We start from the raw sequence: 23,284 nt of genomic DNA on the forward strand, positions 1-23,284 counted from the left end.
AATAATATAAAAATATGGAAAGTCCAGGCCCAAGCCCAACACAAGTAAGGCCCAAGCCCAAGCCCAACACAAGAAAGGTTCAAGCCCAAGCCCAACACAAGCAAGGTCCAAGCCCAAAAATATGAAAAGCCCAAGTCTCACAAATTGATGACATCATCGCTTACATCATGGGTTGGAGTGACATCATCGCTTACATCATGGGTTTGAGTGACATCATCGCTTACATCATGAGTTGGAATTACATCATCGCTTACATCATTAATTAGATATTTTGTATTATTAAATTATATAATTGAATAGTTTCCATTACATTTTCTAGCCTATAAATAGAGCACTTAGGGTGCATTTGTAAGGATTGGATTTTCTTATAATGAAAGTATAATTGTGATCTTTAGATTTCTCTCTTAAATTTTCAACTTTAGTTTCTATATAGTTTTGTTCTTAGAATTTTTCTCTTAAATCTTTAACCTTTGTTTCCATATAGTTGTATTATGTTATTCATATTGTCTTTTTATTATATACCGCCTATATGGTCGGTTCAAAATAGTCTTTCAATTATTGTCTTTCAATTACATACCGCCTATATGGTCGGTTCAAAATAGTCTTTCAATTATTGTCTTTCAATTACATACCGCATATATGGTCGGTTAAAAAATAGTCTTTCAATTCTTGTCTTTTCATTATATACCGCCTATATGGTCGATTAAAAAATAGTCTTTTAAATACTGTCTTTTCATTCCCGTCATTTAAATTCCTGCCAATTTATTTTAAAATGAAGATGAGTAGCTAAATCCATTCTTGGGTTAAGGCAAGGACAGTGTCCAACGCCAATGATTCCCAAAGAAAGCTGCGCTTAAAATATGTAATATTAATCTGATTCAATTTGAGCAGTGTGCGTATAGTGTATCTTTAAGTTTGGATTGGAGCATAAGCCTAACTTAGAATTTTCATGCCACGTATGGAGATTGCTAGATCTGGAAATGTTTTCATACCCAAGCCTAAATGATTAATCTATATCTATAAATTCTGTCTATGGAATATAGTTCAATTTATGGAAATTGCTTAACTTAGAATTTCCATGCCATGTATGGATATTGCTTAAACAAGAATTACCATTATCTTGAACTAAATTTACTAACAGAGCTGTAAAACTTAATTCAGATGAATATTGCTGATCTTTTCTATCAAATTGGGAATTAATTGGTTTTGACACTGAAATTATCTTGACCCAAGCTACTTAAATTCAGTATTAGTTTAGCTTTAATTATTGTCTTTAGATCATCTTAATTACCTTCTAAAATCAAATATCGTGTGATCTTCACTTTCATCCATAAATAATCTCCATGTGAATCGACTCGGACTCACCGAAATATAAATTTAAAATTGTACTACACGCACACTCGCACACTGGCGAGTATAATCGCCCTACACCTGCTTTAATAAGAGGATTGACGTTAGATGAATTTGGTTGTAGTTTTGATAAATAAATGTGCAGGGTAGTGTAGCAGTCATTCAGCGGGTCCTGGTGGATAGACCAGGTGGGTGTTGAGAAAGAGATCCAAGGGAACAAAAGATGGTTGGTTAGGGTAGAATTGTGGCGCTTGAAGGAGTGTTATTCCGTAACGGGAGTTAAAGACGGTAGTATTGAAATGTGGCCTAGGTAGAACTTGAGATGTTCTCCCAAAAGAAGTTGAGCATGATGCAACAGTGTGGGATGAACTTCCTAAGGCACTACAACTCTATCAGAATAGATCACTTAGGGAAAGCCAGCGTGATGGCAAGTGCCTGAGTAGGAAGGTGAGTCCTACGGAATCGAGTGGAAGTGTGAGTTCCACAGGAGTGACAGGGTGATTTCCAGAAGGTGGAGTTTAAATCGAAATCATAGTCGATGTTTGCAAGTGTAATGCCTGGAGGAAGGTTGTGTTGGTGGTGAGCCGGGCGATCCGGCTAGAGCTAATCGAGTTGGTTAGATGAAAGTTGAGGGTGAATTTAAGATGTCGTTGATGGGTGAAGAAAGCTCAAAGGAAGAGCTTGTGGGACGAGGTTGGTTTCTAGGAATGAAGATGAGGTGATGAAATCACCTGAAAGCTATGAGTAATACAGCTAGAGGGATGCCTTGGAGTTTGGGCAATTAATGAGATTTAACCTTGTGGCTAAAGGTTAACTGTTGTGAAAGGAAATCAGTTAGTGGAGCCAATTGGTGACTGGCTAAGGGTAGCCGGTGGCGACCAAAGGCGTTGACCGGTGATACCAGTAGCGGCGAGTAGCGGTTGGCCATGGTCGTGCGGCTTCGTGAAAGTAGTCAGTCGGTGGAGTAGGTGGCTTTGGAGTCATGATTGTGGCTAGATGTGGCGCCAAGTGATGGCAAAAAGTTGTCCTAAACGATGATGGTGGCATTAAAGACAATGTGGTCGCTCACTGGGTGATGTGAGCCAGTTGAAGCAAAAGGTACAAGCAGAATCTGGGAGAAGCCAAAGTCTCTTAGGCAATTAGCTAGCTACTATCAGCATAGCAAAGTGATATGAGGAAGGCGACCTAAGAGTGGGGGCATGCTGGTTGCGATGACTAGTAAGATTCAAGGAGCAGCGAGTCTTTTGAGATGATATTGTGGTGTCATCGTCGCTGTCAGGTAATTCGTTGATGTCATGGTGTTGTCCTTGCCGAGGAGGACAAAGGAAACCATTATGCATGGTTTAAATCAGGTGTTTATTGCAGATTGAGAATGAACCTGATTTAGGATGGCTGGAAGTGTAGTGCCTCAAGAGTAAGAGGCTTTGTTGAGAAGCAAGGAGATTTGAAAAGTCCCAATAAAATTGAAGCTGGGCAAGTAAATTTGGCCAAAAGACTTCTACAAGAGTGGGGGTGTAACCATGATAACTTGCTGTGGTGCGGACCAAAGGCACGAGTCATCCTACAGGTGTGATGCAATAAGTGATTGTGCAGATGGTAATAAGCCAATCACTTGTGCCACGCATCGTGGGTGATGACGAGGGCCGATTAATGGTTCCAAGCCTTTAAACGCAATGGTAGGATCCCTAACTCGCGGTAGGGTTTAATAGCCAAGGTAAGGCCTAGCATGGGGCATGATTGTGAAAGCTGAATTGGGTGAAAAATTGAAGAGGGGTTGCTCAATGAAGAGTTCCCTGGTATGGGTATGAGACCCCTACTAGCGTGCAATATCGGCCAGTAAGGAAGGCCAAAGTATCTCTGTGTGCTTATGCGAAGAGCTCCTGGTTGAGAGAAGGTTGTGGCCTGAGCATGGTTAAGCTCGAGGAGAGATTGTAACGATGTGTGCATCGCCAAGCTCGAGGTGGACTTGGGTAGCACACGTATGATTGAAATATGAATTGCCTAGCATGGTGTTGGGTATGTCAATTATGCATAATCGTACCGATAAATGAGGGTCGGCTAGTCAAGATAGAAGACCATGTATGAAATGGTCGAAGTTGGCTGGGTAGGCTAAATGGTTACTTCCCATGTAATGCTAGCATGGTTAGTTGATCGGTAATGAGAAGTTGCCATGAGGATCAACTCAAGCTAAGCATGCGTGTGATAAATGGCGGTATGCCATGGTAGAATAGGTGTCAGAGTGTCTTGTGGGACTAGAATAGACATTGCGACTGATGATCAATGCTAAGACATTGCTGGTTGGACCAGCGTAAAATCGTGGCCATGTGTGATTGGCAGTGGGAAACGTTGCCGTGTGTGATCGGCGTAAAATCGTGGTAGACTGATCAACGATGCAATGTAAGCATGAGTTCATTTCGATTGATGGAAAAATGGGAAGTAAACTGCAAATCAATGCTTCGAGGTAGAGGAAATCCATCAGGAGATGGATATAGTTGCAGTAAGCATGATCAACGACCAGTGGTATAGCTTGGCGAGAGGCCAAGGCGGTATTTGGTTGATGAATATCCTCAAGAGTCGGAGGACCAAAAAGCCTAAGCGAAGCCTCAAGGTGGGTATAGCCCGAGGTAAATATGAGAAATGGATAGGCTATGAGATTCTCGAGCATGAGAATTTGGCATGTGGCCCGAGAATGTGATTGTCTTGGGCTAGAGAGTATGGTAAAGTGAATTTCGAGGGCGAAATTCTTTAAGGGGGGTGGAATGTAATACCCGGTATTACATGGTATTGAAAATAAATAATTTTTTAATTATTTTGAAAGGATCTCGGGTGGTACAGGAAGCCCTAAGAGTCGGTTTCGAGAAATTAATTAATGAAATTGCCGAATTGACAGCAGGGAGTGCCCCAGGACTTGGATGTCCAGGGAAAAGGGTAAGAGATTGATGAGCGTCTCGAGGCGAGGATAATGACGCTGGAAGCGGTCTGACCGAAAATAAATTTCGGAATAAATTCTGTATAAGCCCGAATGGGTGCTAGTCCCGAATGGTTGCAGGGGACTTTCAGGAAGTTGAAGGGACCCTGATGGTGGTCCGGTTTTGCGAGTAAGGCAACCCTGAAGCGCTTTCGGGTCGAATAGAGATCCCACGCAAGCGTAAGGACAAAAATCGATATTCCCAAGTAAGTGTCGGTAATTAATTTTGAGAAATCAAGGTTGGGTGAGGCTTGATGGTATTTATTTTAAAGCTTGGAGGGTCCAAGTGCAAATAATAAATTCCTAAATGGAATTAAGGAGATTTTGAAATGGAATATTGGAGAATTAGTGAGATTAATGTGTAATTTATATATATGTATATATATATATATAAAAGTATGGGTATATATAATAGAGCCGTGGGCTTGCTGCCATTTCAAATCTAGAAATCAAAATCAAAGAGAGGGAAAGTAGAGCTCAGGAGAGAGCATAGCCGAGAGAGAAGGAGCCGGGCCAAGAGATTGTAGAGAGAGAGAGAGAGAAGGATAGCCAATCGGCCATGGCAGCAGCCGCCATGGATGACGAAAAAGACCAGCTGCAGCAGCGGCAGAGCTTTAGTGGCCGGCGGTCGAGGTGAGCAGCGGTGGCCGGTTGAAGGCGGCCAAAAGCGACCTCAGTGGCTGGCAACGGTGGCCACTTGAAGCAGCAGCCATGGTCGACGCACCAGCAGCAGTAGCGCGCAAGGGGCCGCGGTGGCTCGCGCTTGAGGCGGCAGCAGAGTGGTTGCAAGAAGTAGCCGACGGCGGCGACATTCGACTGAGGCAACAGCAGCGGGGCGCCGGACCCAGGCGAGGTAGCGGCCAACGGCGTCGTGCGCAGGCTACGCATGAAGAAGGAGGAAGAAGAACAGTAGCCGCGCGCGGGAAGGGAAAGAAAAGAAAAGAAAGAAAAGAAAAGAAAAGGAAAATGGAGGAAATAGAGGAAAAATATCCAAAAATTCCAGAAAATTCTGGAATAATCCTGAGAATTATTTTGGGGCTTGACAATCGTACCGAAAGCTCAAATTTTGGATTTTTGCTCGTAAGTGGCTTCTCGAGAGGCAAAGCCAATGTGGGCGTTTAGCTGCTTTTTCTCTCCAGATTAATTGAGGTAATTAATTTATTTCTTTTCAAAATAATTTCATTATGAGAGATAATGAATTGTGTCGTATCGGTTGGATTGAACCCTCGGTGGGGTTGATTAGAAGTTGTTGTCGGGTGAGTTTTTGCAATGTGTGGCGAAGTTAGGGGAATTGGTTTAATGCCGAATGTTAATGGAGTTGGGTTTGTGTGTGTTTGCATCTAGGTTCGTCTGGGGAGGCGGTGATCCTAGAAGAGCTCGGAGTCCGAGCTAGCATTCTCGCCCGAGGCAGGGATGAAGCTTCAATCCAGGTAAGGGACGACCCTATGTGGAGGTGGCCTTTCAATCCAGGTAAGGGAAAAATATGAGGAAGCTCTCGAAAATTCTAGCAAAAATGTTTAAGGGAGATGTATTAATATTCTAGAGATTTTGGTAAGAAAAATGGTTCAGGCACGTATTTCGAGGCGGTGTACGAAAATCGAGGCGATGCACGAAAATTGAGATGTCACACAAAAAATTGAGGTTATGTGCAAGAATCGAGGTGGTGTGCGAGAATTGAGGATTTAGGCGATAATCAAGGTCAGTCGCTCGTTTCGAGGTTAGGGCACGCAAACCAAGGAAACCTAAGAGGCTAAGCGAAGGTAAGCAAAATTTCCTATGAAATTACAATAAATTAGGAAAGTTATTTTATGAGTTGTTATAGAGAAATAATCGAGGAAATGTTCGAGAAGTTATTTAGCGAGAAATTATTGAGGACTTATTTAGTGAGAAAAATGTTTAAGGAATTATTGAGGAAAAAAAGGAAAAAATAGAGGGAAATTATGAGAAAATTCGAAAAAATAGAATATTGATGTTATTAAATGAATATGATGGCCAGGGTATGTTGAGCATCCGAATTGAGTACGTTAGAAGCCTGGCATGAGAATCGAGATGTTATGAGATGCAAATGAGGTAAGTGGTACTTCTCAACTGGATTTAGTTTTATGAAAATGCTTGATTTGTAAGTGGTTTTCCCAAAACCCAATTTGATGTAAATGATTTTATCATGTTGTCATGTCTTGATGTGAATATGTCATGTAGATTGCATTTACACATATTGATGATGAAATGTGCATGTGTTCACGATGAAATTATTGATCATGCATTCGCATAAGGGTTTGAGAGTACGGGGCTGAACCGCTGCTTTTCCAATGGTGCACCCATACAATTCGGCCTGGGAAGGAGGCTGTAAAAATGGAAAGTAGCATTAAGGTACGGTCGGCTCAAACCGAAGTGAAAAGGAAATGACATTTTGCATTCATGCATGAAAATGATTTTGTACCCTTACTTAGATGATTCATCATCTAACTTGGGATTTGCCCCTAGAATATTCAAACGTTCCAGATGGAGATTGTAGTGGGGACGATGTAACGACCCGTTAGAGGGCCTAGTATTTATTCAGAATTAGTTAATTAATTATTGAAGTAATTAATTAAGAGAATTTGCCATTTAATTTGCAATGTGGCAATTTAGAATTTTTTTTTAATTAAGAGATCAGCATTTAATTAGCATTTAATTCTTTATTTAGTGCTGAAATTAAATGCAAGGACTTGAGGGTCATTTAAGAAGTTGTTATTTATTTAATTAGTTAATAAGAGTTATTATGAGATTAGGAGTCCAGGTGCGAGAAGGCTTGGGCTTAGAAGTCTCCAAGTTATAATGGGAATGTGAGATGGACTTAGGGCTGTTTATATATATATATATATATATTTGACCATAGCCATATGTTCTTCACGCCGCAAGAACAAAGAGTCAAGAAGCAGTCAGTGAGTTCAAGGATTTGCATAGAAGGCTCTCGGGAGATCATTCAAGGGTTCGATCAGAGAGTTTAAGGCAAGTATCCTATCTATAATTCCTTTCATTACAGATTCAAGTTAGTTTGCTCTCAATTTATTCCAGCGCTTCATTGAGTTCTCAGATTTATATCAGTTCCAATATATATATATATATATATGCGTAGAGTAGTGACTGTATGAGGAAGTATATGAGATTCTTTATAGTGAATCTTTTAAATATGATCTTTAAATCGTATTAGCAGTGATCTCAGAATACCAAGACTCTTGTGTTGGGTTTCTAGTTTAATCAGTCAGAATGTTCATGCATATATATATATATATATATTCTCATGCGATATATTATTACCCAATGAGTTATGTTAAGCTATGTATAATCCTTTATAGCGTTTTCTTTCATAAGCGATTGATTTAATGCATCTTGATATTATTTTATATCAATTGGGATTGTTCTCCCAAGATTTCTTTTGGAATGGTGTAGTGATGCTAAGTTTTGATTTGAGAGATGGTCTATGTTATCGTAAGCTTCATTTTGTATAAGTTTTCAGTCATTCGAATGAGCCTCCTTGTCATTCGAATGAGTTCAGTGGTATCCGAATGGGTTTTCAGTGTTATCGTAAGTTTTTCCCTTATAATGTATCAGTCATTCGAATGAGTCATTTGTCATTCGAATGAGTCATGTGTTATCATATCATTCGTATGTATTTTTGAGATTTTGAGACTGTCATTCGAATGAGTTTTCTTGTCATTCGAATGAGCCCTTGAAAATTTGAATAAATGGTTGCCTTGTATAGTCTAGCATTCGAATGAGTCTCTCTGTCATTCGAATGACCCGTGAGTACTGATCACCCTAAAATATACCGCAAGTGTACGGGTCGAATAAGTAATATAATAGTAAGTAAGAATATCGTTCCCACGAATAAAGATTTCAAATACCAAATTTATAAACTTTCTTTATTATTTAAATAATAAAAATTTCAGATTTAATAAAGAACAGAAAAAAATAAATTAATTAGATTAATAAAATAAAATTGATTTGGAAGGAAACTTGAATCAAGAAATCAGTGGATTTTAATAACTAAGACACATGTATGAACCTGGATATGCAATGCAAATAATAGATTTTTATGGGGAATGAATTGGTCAATTGAGTATCTGACGGCGAAATCTCCTAATGCATTCGTTATCCTATTTCTAGGCTATAACGAGTTTATTTTCATTTAATAACTTCATATATTTTTATAAAAGTTTAATTAAATGAAAACGCATTACAAATTGTGAAATTCCTAGCTTATCGCTAAAAGCCGCACAAAGAAACTGAATTCTATTTTTAGTCAGTTTTACTTTATGGTGTATGGTACCTACGATGCAATCCCTACCTATCTCCTTTCAGTCTCAAGATTAGACATCAAATCATGTAAATAGTGGCCAATTATTTACAAGCATTAAATTCAATACCATACAACTCAACATAACCCAATTTATTCAATCACATAAAATTAAAAAAATGCATCATCATAATTTCGGCTAATACATGGTCTTAGTTTAATAAATTAATTCATGGCAGAATTAATTAAAATTCAAGACAACATTAGGAACATAGGAGAATTAATTAAATATGAAAGAAGAAGAAACAAATTCCCTATGTCCAGATCTATTCCAGATCTGGGTGCGTGCTGGAGCTTCTGCTGCCCAAGTCCTTGCGCGTCCAAAGTCCCTGCTAAATCTTCAAATCCTTCAATGGCCGCTTCCTTCTGTTGCGTCCGTTTCTGCCGCCTCCCAATTTCTCTGCCAAGTCCTCTGCCAAGTCCTCTGCCAAAATCCATCCTCTATATTTATGTTCATTTAATATTATATATATGTGTATGTAAGGCCTCACGTCCTAGCACATTCACGCCCACGCACTTAAATTAATAATATAATATATAATCCATATACATAATGTAATATATAATATATAATATATAATATATATATAAGTAATATAATATATAATATAAAATATTGTATTTGATATACTATTTTTTATAATATTTTTTATTTATATTATAATATTAATTTGTAATATTAACTTTATAATATCTTTATTTTTATTTTTTTATTTTTATTTTTTTTTCAACCCAAACACAAAGTAACATTTATGTAAAATAACAAAAAATACTAAAAATTAAATATATATATAAAAGAAACTTAAAATATTAGATAATTATAGATAAAACACATATAAAATACTTAAACACTATTCAATTATGACCAATAAATGTGTAAATAAATTCTCACATCAAGTACCCCATAAATTCATTCGAATGAGGGTACTGTTGCATTCGAATGAGTCGCTTTTTGCCAGTTCAAAAGTTGAAAGTTGTCAAAATTCATTCGAATAAGTCCTTGATCAGATCCGAATAGCCTTTGTTATATATCATCTATCATTCGAATGAGCCTCTATTTTTTGAATGAGCCTTTGTCATTCGAATGAGTTTCTGTCATTCGAATGAGCTTGCTGTAGTTCATTTTTTTCATTCGAATGGGCTGCTGTTTCATTTGAATTGCTTCCTTATGCTTCCTCAATCATCCAAATAGTATCATATGGCATCCGAATGGCTTCCAATAAATTCTTAATGCGAGTCTTAAATTTAATATAAATATTCAATAATTCAAATATTAAATGTTTATGTCAAGATATGATAAAGATCCAATATGCCATGCTTATACTTAGAAATTTCAGAATATTTGTATCTCAATATGGCTAGTAAAAAAATCATATACCATGTTTAGTAGTTAATTATGACATGATCAGCATTATTTTGTGAGATTATGTGTATACACATTTGTATGAGCATTAAGCATGACTTTATATGGAGCACTACGTATCGTGTGCCAGCACTTGTATGAGCATTGCATTATGCGCACTAGGCGGCTTGTCCGCGGGGATCCCACTAGTATCAGTTTAGTTATATCTCAGTTATGAGTCGCTCGCTTGTTGTCGATCAGGGCGCTAGGGGCATATTGCCCACAGTATGTGCTTATAGTTTTTATGTTTGCAGGACTCAGATCAGACAGGTATGTATTACAGTTATGTGGGCTTATGTGCCAAAGTTGCATACTTGTACTTAGTTATAGTTTATGTGCATTACATCTTATAAATGCCATCCAGTGATTATTATATCTCTCAGTACAAGTTCAGTAAGTATTTTTGTCAGTATCGATATTCTTCGATTCAGCTTCAGTTATTCTCTTCAGCTTATTACTTGTTGAGCTTTGTAGCTCACCTTGTACTCTTCACCATTCTAGGTCCTAGTGGGGGAGTACCAGATGTGGGGCCTAGCAGCAGTGTCCGATAGTGTGTACGTGGAGCCGCTCAAGACCAAAGATGTATGGGAGTTTATTAGTTTGTGTTTTTATCAGTTTAGGTTTATTTTATATTCCAGTTTAGGGATTTTTTTCCTTAGATGTAGTTTATGGTTTCCAATTGATGTTGACTCAGAATTTATTTCAGTTGATTGAGATGTTCAGTTGGTATCAGATCTTCAATTTATCAGTCAGTATTATTTTATTTTTCCCGTAGCACCTCTTCTCGGGCAGTTTTAGGAGAAAGGGGTGTTACAAATGAGGATGAATGAAGCATGAAATGGCACGCACTTAGCAAAGTGTAGGATGAATGAATGATGAAATGAATGTATGTAATGTAGCCCATGTATTTAAGTTATGCTATTTTGAAATCTGGTCGTTTTGAGGAATGATGATGTATAACCCTAGTTAGGGTTGATGTTAGTCGAAGGCGTATGTTATGTATTAATGTTAGTTGAGAACTTATGTTATGTTTTAAGTCATTGATGAATAGCCTTGTATTGGGAATTAAGTTCGAGAAACAGTGATGTAAAGAATTAATTTATGATTAATGTTAAGATGTTAGGTTCGATTCTAGTTTCCGCATTTGATGTATATAATGATTCTCTTTCGAGATAAAATAATTGGAAATTCTAGGATGGATGTGAGGAATGATGTGATTTTGTATTAGTTTAAAAGGAAAAAAAATTATTGTCCCAAAATTGTCCCAAGTTATGACGCGCTCGAGAAAGCGGGGCGTTACATTGCACCTCTTTATCCCCTCAAACAAGGGTTGCACTGATAGCGTACTAGGATACTCCCAAGTATATGATCATCTTTTCTTCGTCTTTGGGCTTGGCGAGGAATGGAGCTCATCCCATATACTCCTTCAACTGTTAGAATACGGACTCACATTCTTCTGTCCACTCGAAATCTCGTGCCTTTTTTAGCAGCTCGAAGAATGGGGCACATTTGTCAATTGCCTTAGAAATAAATCGGCTCAGGGCAGTGACCTGACTGTTGAGGCTTTGCACCTCTTTTTTCATACGAGCCGAGTAGAGCCCTTATTTTCTTCAAATTGGCCTTAATGGCTCTGTTATTTACCATGAATCCCAAAAATTTTCCATAGGCTACCCCAAAGGTACACTTAAGGGGATTGAGCTTCATCTGATAGCTTCTAAGGACCTTGAACATACCCCCCAAATCAGAAACGTGATCGGTCACTTATTTTGACTTTACTAACATGTCGTCAACATAGACCTCCATAGTTTTGCCGATCAACTCCTCAAACATCATGTTCACTAGCCTCTAATAGGTCGCGCCAACGTTTTTCAACCCGAATGGCATCACCTTATAACAATAAAGCCCCCGATCGGTAATAAACGAGGTGTGCTCCTCATCGCTGGGGTTCATAGGGATCTAGTTATAGCCCGAATAAGCATCTATGAAGCTAAGGAGCTGGTAGCCAGTTGTTGCATCTACGAGCTGATCGATTCTTAGGAGAGGAAAGCTATCCTTTGGGAAAGCCTTGTTCAGGTCGATGAAGTCAATACAGGTCCTCCACTTCCCATTTTTCTTATTTACCGAGACTGGGTTAGCTACCCAAACCGGGTAGTGGGCCTCTCTAATGAACTCATTTGTTAAGAGCTTGTCCACTTCTTCCTTAAGAGTGGCATAGCGCTTAAGAGTAATTGGCCTCCTCTTGTGACACATTAGCTTGTAGCTGGGGTCTACATTAAGCCTGTGTGACATAACCTCTGGAGCTATTCCTACCATATCCTCGTGATTCCATGCAAATACATCGAGGTTAGCTTTAAAGAAGTTGGTAAGTTGGGACTTTGCCTAAGGGGGCAGATTCCTCCCCAGCTTGAGGTATCTTTCCTCATCTGTCTCGCTGATTGGGATATCCTCGAGCTCTTCCATCGGGCCGGTGGTCCTGTCACAATCTACATTGCGAGGGTTCAGATCATGGCTAACACCCTTTTGGCTGGAAGGTCGCAGGTCGCTTCTTGCAATGATATTCACTTTCTTCCCTTTGGCCCCCATTTTTAGGGCATCTTCATAGTAGCGCCTCGCGAGGTGTTGCTCACCTCGTACGCACCGTACTATATTGGGGGTCAGGAACTTGACTATAAGCGACCTAGTCGAGGTGACTAGATCTAAGTCGTTCATTGTCGCCTTCCTGAGCACGACGTTATACACCGAAGGGTAGTCCACAATCAGAAATTTTGCTAACGTGGTGACCTGGCGATTTACATCTCCGACAGTAAAAGGGAGACTAATCCGCCCAACAGGGATCACCACATCACCTGTGAACCCATAGAGCGGCTCCGGGGATGAGTTCAACTGCTTCAGTTTCAGCCCCATTTGGTCGAAGCATGCTCTGTACATCACATTCACCGAGCTACCTGTATCCACCATTATCCTTTGTACTTCGGTATTACTGATTCGAGCCCATATAACAAGGGCGTCATTGTGTGGCCAATGGACATCTCCGACCTCTTCTTCAGAGAAAATGATCTTCTCTATCGTCCCCTAGCTCCTTTCACAAGTGCAACTTGCTCGTTTGACCTTGTCAATAAGACATGGTTAGCCTCATGCACGTACCTATCGTGAGACCTATGGGATGTTCTAGCGAGATGAGGTCCACTATGAATTGTGTAGATTGTTCGAACTGTGGGCGAGCGTTCATTATCGGGGGAAGGCGACTGTTGTGCTGGTTGTTGGGTCGGCTGGTTGGTCGGTAGCACCACATAATCCCTCAGTCTGCCTCTTCTGATGAGGTCCTCGATGGCATCCCTCAGAGCCTAGCATTCGAAGGTGTTATGGCTCGCCTTATTATGGTATGCACATAATTTTCCTTGTTTCTAAATTTATTGGGAGTCCTTATCGAGTTGGGCTTCCTGAACTCCTTCCTGTTTCTCTCCATGGCAAAGATCCCCTCTTAGGGATCAGATAGGGAACAGTAGCTGTCGAAGCGACCTGATCGCGGAGGTCTCTCTTCCCTCTTTGTCTTGTGAGCTCGCTTGGAGACTTGGTTATTCAAGCGTTCTCCCCGAGCTTCCCTTCCATTGTCTCCGTTATTTCTTTTCTTATTTTGGTTGGAGCCCCCAGCTTCTTCTTTTGATCCAGTGGTCTTCTTCAAGCCAAAAGCCTCTTCCCACCGAATCTCCTTGGTAACCCATTCATAGAATTCCCCTAGATCCTTGACAGGGGTCCCATAAATACTCTCATAGAGCTTACCATCCTTGCGAAGACCTGCGGAGATCGCAGTCAATACACTTTCATCAGAGGGATCTTCAATGTTGCTCACCTCGCACCTGAACCTGGAAATGTAGTCCTTCAAGGACTCATTTGTCCTCTAGAATATTGTGGTGAGGTGACAAGGTGGGGCGAGCTGCCTTCTCAACGCCCTGTATTGATTAAAAAACCTTCGTTGACATTCTTCCCAACTGCCAATGCTACGAGGTGGAAGACTTCTAAACCATGCTCGGGGAATGTCACCTAAGATCGTTGGAAAGACGCGACATTTGGCCACAAGTTGGTCGTCTACAAATCCATCTGGACATTAAACGCGTCCAGGTGGTCATAGGGGTCATTGTGCCCATTGTACTGCGGCATACTCGGGACTTTGAATCTTCGTGGGAGAGGTTCGAACTCAACTTCTCTTATGAATGGTGTTCTATCCCCACGACCATTATTCTGACTGCAAGCTCCTTGTTGCACCTCCAACTGTCGGACCTTTTGACACAATTCCTCTACGGTAGAGTCTGGGTCCGCAAATCGCTGGGCTTATAATCGCTTACTTCTTTCCCATTCCGGAGAATAATGATTTTGAGGAGGATAATTATCTCCGATATCCTCCTCAACCGATAGGGGTCTCTCTTCCCGTAGATGGCGAGTCCTACAGGGTGAAGAGATTTCTAGTGGTATCTGGATAGCCTACGCCTGAGCTTGGGCAAAAACCCTAACAGCATTAGCGAGCTACATAACTGTATTCTCCAATGCCTCCTGACGTTGCTGCCAGGCCTGGATCATCTCCATTCCGGCGGTCGGAGTAACGGTTGGAACAGGAGCCCGTGGTGGTATGCCGATGGTAACTCCAATTGGCGGTGGAAGAGGGGCACCCACTGCAAAAATAACGGGTCCTCCGGATGATGGAACATTCAACGATTGATCACGGTGATTTTATGGAAAATCGGCCACCGCACCAGAGCTTCATGCATTCCTTCCTTTTGCCATGGCTAGCGATCAAAGTGGCCCCATCCTCTAGTGCCAAAATGTCGACGTTTTAAACTCAGCCGATAGTGATTTGTAGGCCCGTAATGAGAAAATGAGCCAAAGTGAAAGGAGGAAGAACAAAAACTTAAGAACGCAAGGAATTTATACGTGGTTCGACTAGAACGATGCTTACTTCATGATTATTATTTTGTATTCCGATAGAGTAACAATATATTATTGTTCGTGTTCTCCCTTTTATAATGATGTCATTGACCCCTATTTATAGTGAGGGGTATTTGCAATTGCATAAAACACAAAGTGTGGAGATGATATCATGGGGGACAAGTTATCCTTATCGTCTCCATAAAATCGGGAATGAGGCTCCGTATTACCAGGGATCCAATTTGCATCAGATAAATTAGGTGGGTCCCTGTCTTTGGTTATTCAGTAGCAATACTGTTATGCGAACTGGATAGTTTGACCGGCAAGCTGACCGGTAAGGCCAGCAAGCTTGAAACGTTGTTGCCAGCTCATTAGATGTGTCATTGAGAGCTCGCTAGAAGCCTTGTGGGGAGCTCACTGGGAGCTCTATTGGGAGCTCATTTGGTTCTGCGATTTGAGCTCGGATTTCAACTATATATGAGCTTGCCTGACGAGCTCAACTAGGCTTTCTAGGCTTTAGGCGATTGGGCCGGCCTATTGGACTGAGTTTCACCCATAAGAAGTGGTGCGAAAAATATGTATAACAGTCCCCACTCATGTGCCTATTCCATTGCAAGAGATAGTAAGGCACGCTTCGGTGAATACCCATAATTCTCCAAAGGTAGTAAGGGATGCGTTGGCAAATCAATTAAGTTCCATTTCAGAAGTGGATATGAATATCCTTAACTCTAAGGATTTGGATGTTCCAGATGCTTTGGGTTTGACGGATAATCAGGATATAGCTTCTATGGATGTGAGGAAGCCAGCTTGTATAGATGGGCAGGGCACTTGGTGGATCAGAGAGTTTGGCATTTGATTATGTTGTAGTTTGAAAACTACAACAATAGAAATTTATAAAGTAGGAAAGCTAGAGCCAAGGCAGAGCAAAGTGGGTAGCTGGAAGGAGCCTGTTGGTGGAGATAGGCATCGGGTAGCTTCGGTCCTTGATGTACTAACCGGGGTCATAGAAGGACCTTTGAGGGCATTTTCGATATCGCTGGGGATCAACCTCTTGAGTGCTTGAGGCATATATGCGCTCACAAGAACGAGTTAGAAGGCACGCGGGGATTCCTCGCCTACGTATGCCCTCTGATGCTTAAATCATACCGGTAAGAAAGCAATGCAATAGACTAGTAAAGCATTCTATTGATGAATACAGAACAGTTATACCTTTCTCGGCAAGAGAGAGTTGATCTCGGTACTGTTACAGGGCATCGGGGATAGACATGCACATCAATAGCAATCGGACGGGCTTAAGAAGAATCCCCCCCCGGAGGACCGGACTACTTAAGGGGTTTTCTGAGAGAATGTGGGCCTTACGGCAGGCTGCCCAAGCAGGGTCTTGGCCCCTAAGGGACCTAGCCAGGCGCAACTCCGAGCTTAGTGTTAGATGTCTCGAGGTGGCTCTTACTTGACCACTGCTCCCCTAAGGGATATATCACATTACATGAATGCCAACATATTACATTACATTCTATAAGTGTATCACATGCAAAATCATATAAACATTATATACATTATCTAACATTATATACATTGTCTCATGACCATGCCCCAGGCCAAAGTCGCATGCCCACATATGCATATATACATGTACTTTACACATTATATATCATCCTTAGCCTATTATATAAGCCCATCCCACTCCATGAAACCACATCTCTGGCCATCAGGTGAGCATATGTGACATACATATAAACATATATATTGATTGGTTGCTAACACCCACAAATATTCCTACTGTACATACATATGCATATATGTATATATACACGCATATATCGTATGGAGTGAAACAGAGAAAGTGGGAGAGAGAGAGAGAGAGAGATTGTTAAGAAAGGCCGGTCTTCCCGGAAGACCTTAGAAGGAAACCTTCCCGAGAGACCTCTCGGGAAGAGGCCTTGCGAAGAGGCTTTTGCCGAGGGCTCACTAGAGCTCTCCAACTCGGGAAGGAGCCTTCCCGAGCCATGGCTTATTACAGAGAGGAGTTGCCCAGGGGAGAGACCTGCCATGGCTGCTTTCCGGAGCTTGTTGCTCCTTCTTTGAGAGGAAAACAAAAAGCTCTCCGAGAGAGCATTTTCTGCAGAGAGAACTCAGCTCTCTCCGAGAGAGCTGCTGCCACCATTGATGCTTCAGGAGCCTGCTACTAATTCTTCGAGAGAAAGCAAAAGCTCTCCGAGAGAGCTTGATCTTGCCGAGAGGAAAATGGTACAGCTGAGAAGGCGAGAAACCTCTCGGAGAGGCTTAAAAACCTCTCCGAGAGAGATTGTCGAGAGGCCGAGAGAGATAGTGAATGAGAGAGAGGAAAAAGACCATGAACAGTGGCCACCCCTCTCTTTTGTCTTCTTCTCCCTTTATACCCCTTGGATTTCTCCTTTATTACATTTTCTCCTTTCCCCTAAGTTTAGCCTAATTACACTTTGGCCATTGCTCATGCTTCTTTGGTTATTTAATTGCAATTTCTTCTTGGGAAGCTCGTCCCAACTTGGGACTACTTTTGGGATTTGCCCGCCTTGGCCTAATGACCAAAATACCCCTAGATGCTTAATGACTAAAATACCCCTAAGTTGACGCTAGGAAATTCTATGGCACAACAGATTATGTTCCAGTAAAGTCTAAGTCGTAGTTAAGGAGTGAATGGAAGAAGAAGCTTGCCATGGCGAAGGCCAAGCAGAGAATGGATGCAGTGAGTCTAGTTATCACTAATCCCCTGTGATCTTCAGGGGTGTCTTAGTTTGCTTTTGATAGTTTGGTCTGTTTCCTTCCTCATGTTTTGAGTTGGTTTATTTGTGGTTGTTTTGGTGTTTTTGTTGTGTTTGGGGGATGCCCCAGTGTGGTTTTGTAGTCTCTTTCTCGATTTTTTGTTAATATATTTTGCTTACAGAAAAAAAAAAAAATACAATATAGGTAAGAACACTTTTAAATAACATAGAGAAAAGATTGAAGAAGATGAAGAAAATAGATTCAGGGTGTTATTTTGCTTGTAAAGAATGGTTCTAACTAATATTCACTTTAGCTCAATATTTCTTTTATTATTTTTTTTTGTCTCTATTTCGAGCTCCACACCATATATATAAGACTTGGTTTTTGTTTTAAAACGGAGGCAATCAGCAATTAGTCATTTTTCTGCAATTGTCAAGGCAGAAAAATTTTATTTATGTATTACAGATTAGGTTAGAGCAAGTAACCATAGATAAAACATATATATTTCCATGTAAAATCATGTATAAAGATGTTTTGTAACATTTATTGATGTTTAGATAGCATTAGATTTTCAGATAGGATTAATGGCGGTCTAATGGCTAAAAATTTTAAAATTTAGTTTTCCTTGGCAATCTTACTCTAGTAACCAGGGTCGGCCCTAAATGAAATTTTATATGAGATCTCTAAAATCTGAACGTATTATATATTTTATTATATAATATTATATATAAGTGGGGCCCCTAAAATTTTATATGGGTCTTCTTCGATTGCTTCTTTCATTTATTATAAAATATTATATATATATAAGTAATAGCGCACTGTCTTGTTACATCAAACCCATTCTACTACCTATTAATTGCTATTTCTTCTCTCATGAAAGCCATCTCCATTCTTTCCATTAGTTTGAATTTTTCAACTCAAAATTAGTTGGATATGAGATGGGCCTAGGCTATGCCCAGAACCGGTCTTAGGTAGAGGGCCTTAGGCAACCACCTTGATTTTCTACCCTCAGGGTCTATCCTGCGAGTAACACAACACAAATTTAAATATCTCATTTGGAGCTAACGTTACTCGAGTAATATGCCTAGGTTATTTGAGTATGATTTTAAGTATATTTTTGAACGATTTCAGATTACGTGAGTAATATATATGCATTATTCGACTGATTTTCTAAAGCTCTCTATTTCCCTATAGGTTACTCAAGTAAAAATTGTTTGTTACTTGATTAACTTTTTGAGACTAATTGTTTTTACAAGTTACTTGAGTAATGTAAGAGTGTTACTCGATTAACACTTACTTTAAACTTTTAAATCTTTGAGATTCAATGAGATTATTCAACTAATAGTACGTGATACTCGAGTAATAAATTAAAAACAAACTTAACCTATGTATCACTCGATTGATACCTATTTGAACACTTAGGATTTTATTTCAAATCATTCACATATGTTTCGAAACATGTTCTAATACTCTTTATTAATCTTAAGACACTCAAATTTGCTTTTTAATTATAGATACTTAGATAATCCTTAAAATTTCATTAAAACACTTAAAACTATATTTTGTTAAGTATCAAAATCAATTCAATGAGGGATTGTGGAACGGATTCAACATATATCAAGTGGAATCCCATTATTTTTTATAAGTTTTTTTAAAAATAATATCAGTTTATTAGTGAAAATTGGAGAAGAGGGAGGGGGGTTTACGGGGCAAGTGGGAAACAAGCGAAGTGACAACTGTGGCTTGTGGGGGGGACGCAATCAATACAGAAGAACTAACTACGTGGCGCCTTTGGCATCTCTATTGTCCATATCCTCTTCTTCTCCATCCTTGTAGTTGTGGCGCGCCTTTCATCTTTCCCCTTCTCTCTCTCTCTCTCTCTCTCTCTCTCTCTCTATCCATTTCTGACAATTAGAACTTCGGGGGGTAAATGGCGTGGAGGCTTCCAGCACAGCTCGCGACCACCCCTGCTGGCCTCGCCAACCATCGCCCTCTCTCCTTTCGCCACACTCTATCGCCCAGTCGTCTCGTTTCTTCCGTTTCTGGGAATGATGATCGTGCGTACGTTGAATTATGGCGCCGCAGATGTCATGTGCAACCACTGGTAAAATGCACCGCTCAGGCGGCGCCGGCGACAGCGGTGAATTTGGCGCCGGGGACGCCGGTGAGGCCGACGAGCATACTAGTGGTGGGGGCGACGGGGACACTGGGAAGGCAGATAGTGAGGAGGGCACTGGACGAGGGCTACGACGTCCGGTGCCTCGTCCGCCCTCGCCCGGCCCCCGCCGACTTCCTCCGTGATTGGGGCGCCACCGTCGTCAATGTAATGTACCTAACCGTAACTTCCAATTTCTCTCTAAATTAGCTTATCAATTCTGATTCTACTGTTGTTGCAATCATCCCTTCAATTTGGTTTCCTATGCTCATTTGCATTAACTGTTTTAGATTTGCCAAGCTTTGGTCAAATTTGTCTACCAACAATTCAAGTTTTTTGTTCGCTGTCATTACAAAATGGATTTATCTGATCATCATTCATCACAACAATTTATGAATGCCTAGGTGGGTACATATGTTTTAGACACATGTCAACTCCTGAATTAATGTAATTCTCTCAGTGCAGGCAGACCTGAGCAAACCTGAAACCATTCCTGCCACATTGGTTGGAATCCACACGGTCATTGACTGTGCTACAGGGCGACCTGAAGAGCCCATTAAAACTGTAAGCATCTCTATTCCCACTTTGTTTTTCTGTTTATGGAATATGAAATATGTAGATATTACCTTGCACAAATGCTGCTAGTTATTTATCACTTAACGACATGCTTTAATAAAGTTGTTGATGTTTCTTTCCTTTAATGTAACTCATTCCATTGTTGCACACAGATGAAATTCTTTAATGTTTCTTTGCATCTTATGTATTTCATGCTGTTATTGCCTCTTTATGATTTCTTTTTTATTTTTTAGGTATCATATCATTCTGTTAGTGTATCTCAACCCTTACTTATCCACATATTCAATTTAGGTAGACTGGGAAGGAAAAGTTGCTCTAATACAATGTGCAAAAGCAATGGGAATTCAAAAGTTTGTGTTCTTCTCGATCCACAACTGTGACAAGCACCCTGAAGTTCCATTGATGGAGATCAAGAATTGCACTGAGCAGTTTCTGCAGGACTCAGGCATAAACCACATTACCATCCGGCTATGTGGTTTCATGCAGGTACTTTTGACTGAATTTGAATGTTCTCTCTGGAGCCACTTTCCTGGAATTTTTTTGTTACCAATTTCTTTGTTTTTTTTATCTTTCAAAAACATGAGTGTTTTGTTCAGTTTGTGGGCCTAATGCTCCTTTGCTGTTTCTTGTGATGCATTTGTTTCTTGCCCTTTTCTTTCTTTTTCCTCGTAGGAAAATCGGTATGATATCTTGTTCCCCATTTCTCCAGGGTCTAATTGGGCAGTATGCAGTTCCTATCCTAGAAGAGAAATCTGTCTGGGGAACTGATGCTCCTACACGAATAGCTTACATGGACACTCAGGTAACTATAGAGGAATTCCTTAAACCTCATTTGCTGTTTTTGTAGGCAAATGGTGTCTAAATTGTTTCCATTCTTTTTCAGGATATAGCTCGATTAACATTTATAGCTTTGCGAAATGAAAAAATTAATGGGAAGCTTCTCACATTTGCTGGCCCTCGGGCATGGACAACCCAAGAGGTAAAGAATTGATCATCTTAATCCAATAACTATTATTTTAAAGACTAATTCTTTGCTCTTTCTTTATTATCTCATCCCATCAGATACTAGGAGGGTCTTTGCATGCATATATTCTTTCTCAAATTAAATCCTTTGTTACTTCGAATCATAATCCTAATTTATTATCATTCTTGCTTATCAGGGAAAACAATAATAATCATCATGCTTAAATTTTTGGATTTTTGTTTAGGGCTAAAGTCCATCTTTAGCTATAATACATCAGCGACAAAAGAAAATGACAAATTGAAACTTATATTTTTGGGTCTCTCCTTTTTAGTGTGTGTGGCTAAATCCATCCTGTTCTTGCTATTTATTAGTGTCTTATTGGTTTAGGTGATAACATTGTGCGAAAGGCTAGCTGGGCAAGATGCTAATGTGACTACGGTCCCTGTCTCAGTTTTGAGATTAACTCGGCAAGTGACTCGATGGTTTGAGTGGACAAATGATGTTGCGGACAGATTAGCATTTTCGGAGGTAACAAGTGATTCTCTTTCCAAATACTATTGAACCTATTGGTATTGAATTTCATGAAGCAACACTTTATGAATCCACTCAGATATTGTTTTACTCTGTGGATCTTGCAACTCAAAACAGAAAAATGAGAGAGGAGAGAGAGAGTGAGAGAGAGCAGAAAACTGACTCCAATTTCCACCTTTTTCAAATTTCTGTTTTGAATTATCCATCAAATTGATTTCTGGACACTTGTGGGGCAAGTGGATGAAATGGAGGAAGTTTGTAGAAAAAGAAGATGGAAAAGACTAAAGAAATATTGGTGGGCAATCCTTAAACATAACCTAGGATATTGCAATCTTAGAAATTATATAGCCATGGATAGAGATGGTTGAAGGTCTAGAGTTCATGTAGCTAATCCCACCCCATTAAGTCTTGTGATTGTATTTGTTGTTAAATTATCCATTATAATAGGCTATAAATGGTTTGGAAGATGTGAATGGTTATTGTAACTAATTCTGTAACGTGAATGGTTTTCCTAGAACTGTGATCTTTTCCCTATGAATTCAGAGGCATGCAGCATGTTGATCTGTTGGACCTTAGTGACCATATTAACGACATATATATCTTTCTGACTGACTACTGATCTAGTAGTTTGTAACGCCAAGTAGAGAGTGCAATTCAGTGTTCCCCATTTTGTGAATGAAATATGTAACTTGGCCTAAACCTGTTTCTCCGGGTGCATTCCAGGTCCTTACAAGCGACATTGTTTTCTCAATTCCGATGACTGAGACATACGACCTTCTCGGTGTAGATCCAAAAGACATCGTTACCCTAGAGAAATACTTGCAGGATTACTTCACAAACATACTGAAGAAGCTCAAGGACCTCAAAGCGCAATCAAAGCAGACCGACATTTACTTCTGAAAGAGTACGGTCTCTATATTTTTGTACATTGAAGTGTATGTATAAACATGTTTGATATGCTTCAGATCAATGCGGAGGAGAGGAGGCAGACTTGGACTGGCGCCCATTCTTTTATAAATTTGTTTGCTTGAGAGTTTCTTTTCTTCGAGGAAAATAGCTAGCTAGCGTTTGCCTTGCACTGAGAAATCAAATCAAGATTGCAATGCCTTGTCCTGATTTTCTTCAACTTTAACAACTTTACAGAAATGTTTGCTCTTTTCTGGGGATTACTGCCCTTGTGCGGTCCTTCCCCACTCGTGTCTTCGATTTTGATAGAGAAGATAAATCGCAGGTGGAGGTTTTGCCTCATTGCGTAGGACAAAGAATTGAATCCATGACTTATTTGGTGTGAATCTTAACTTATCTTGACTCAATTATTTAATCTGTGTCCTAGGGAT

At 40.1% G+C, this 23,284-nt stretch overlaps 1 protein-coding gene across 1 annotated transcript; it reads left to right on the plus strand.

The window, feature by feature from the left end:
• The first annotated feature begins 19,557 nt into the window (after positions 1–19,557).
• On the plus strand, positions 19,558–22,980 carry LOC127801181 (protein HIGH CHLOROPHYLL FLUORESCENCE PHENOTYPE 244, chloroplastic). The gene is made up of 7 exons (XM_052336088.1): positions 19,558–20,044; positions 20,342–20,440; positions 20,744–20,938; positions 21,162–21,254; positions 21,336–21,431; positions 21,804–21,944; positions 22,671–22,980. Exons 1-7 carry the CDS (start codon positions 19,652–19,654, stop codon positions 22,845–22,847), a joined length of 1,194 nt encoding a protein of 397 aa, XP_052192048.1. The 5' UTR covers positions 19,558–19,651; the 3' UTR covers positions 22,848–22,980.
• The last annotated feature ends 304 nt before the right edge of the window (positions 22,981–23,284 follow it).

This window comes from Diospyros lotus, chromosome 5 (genome assembly GCF_014633365.1).
Source record: "Diospyros lotus cultivar Yz01 chromosome 5, ASM1463336v1, whole genome shotgun sequence".
In the NCBI taxonomy this organism is placed as follows: Eukaryota; Viridiplantae; Streptophyta; class Magnoliopsida; order Ericales; family Ebenaceae; genus Diospyros; species Diospyros lotus.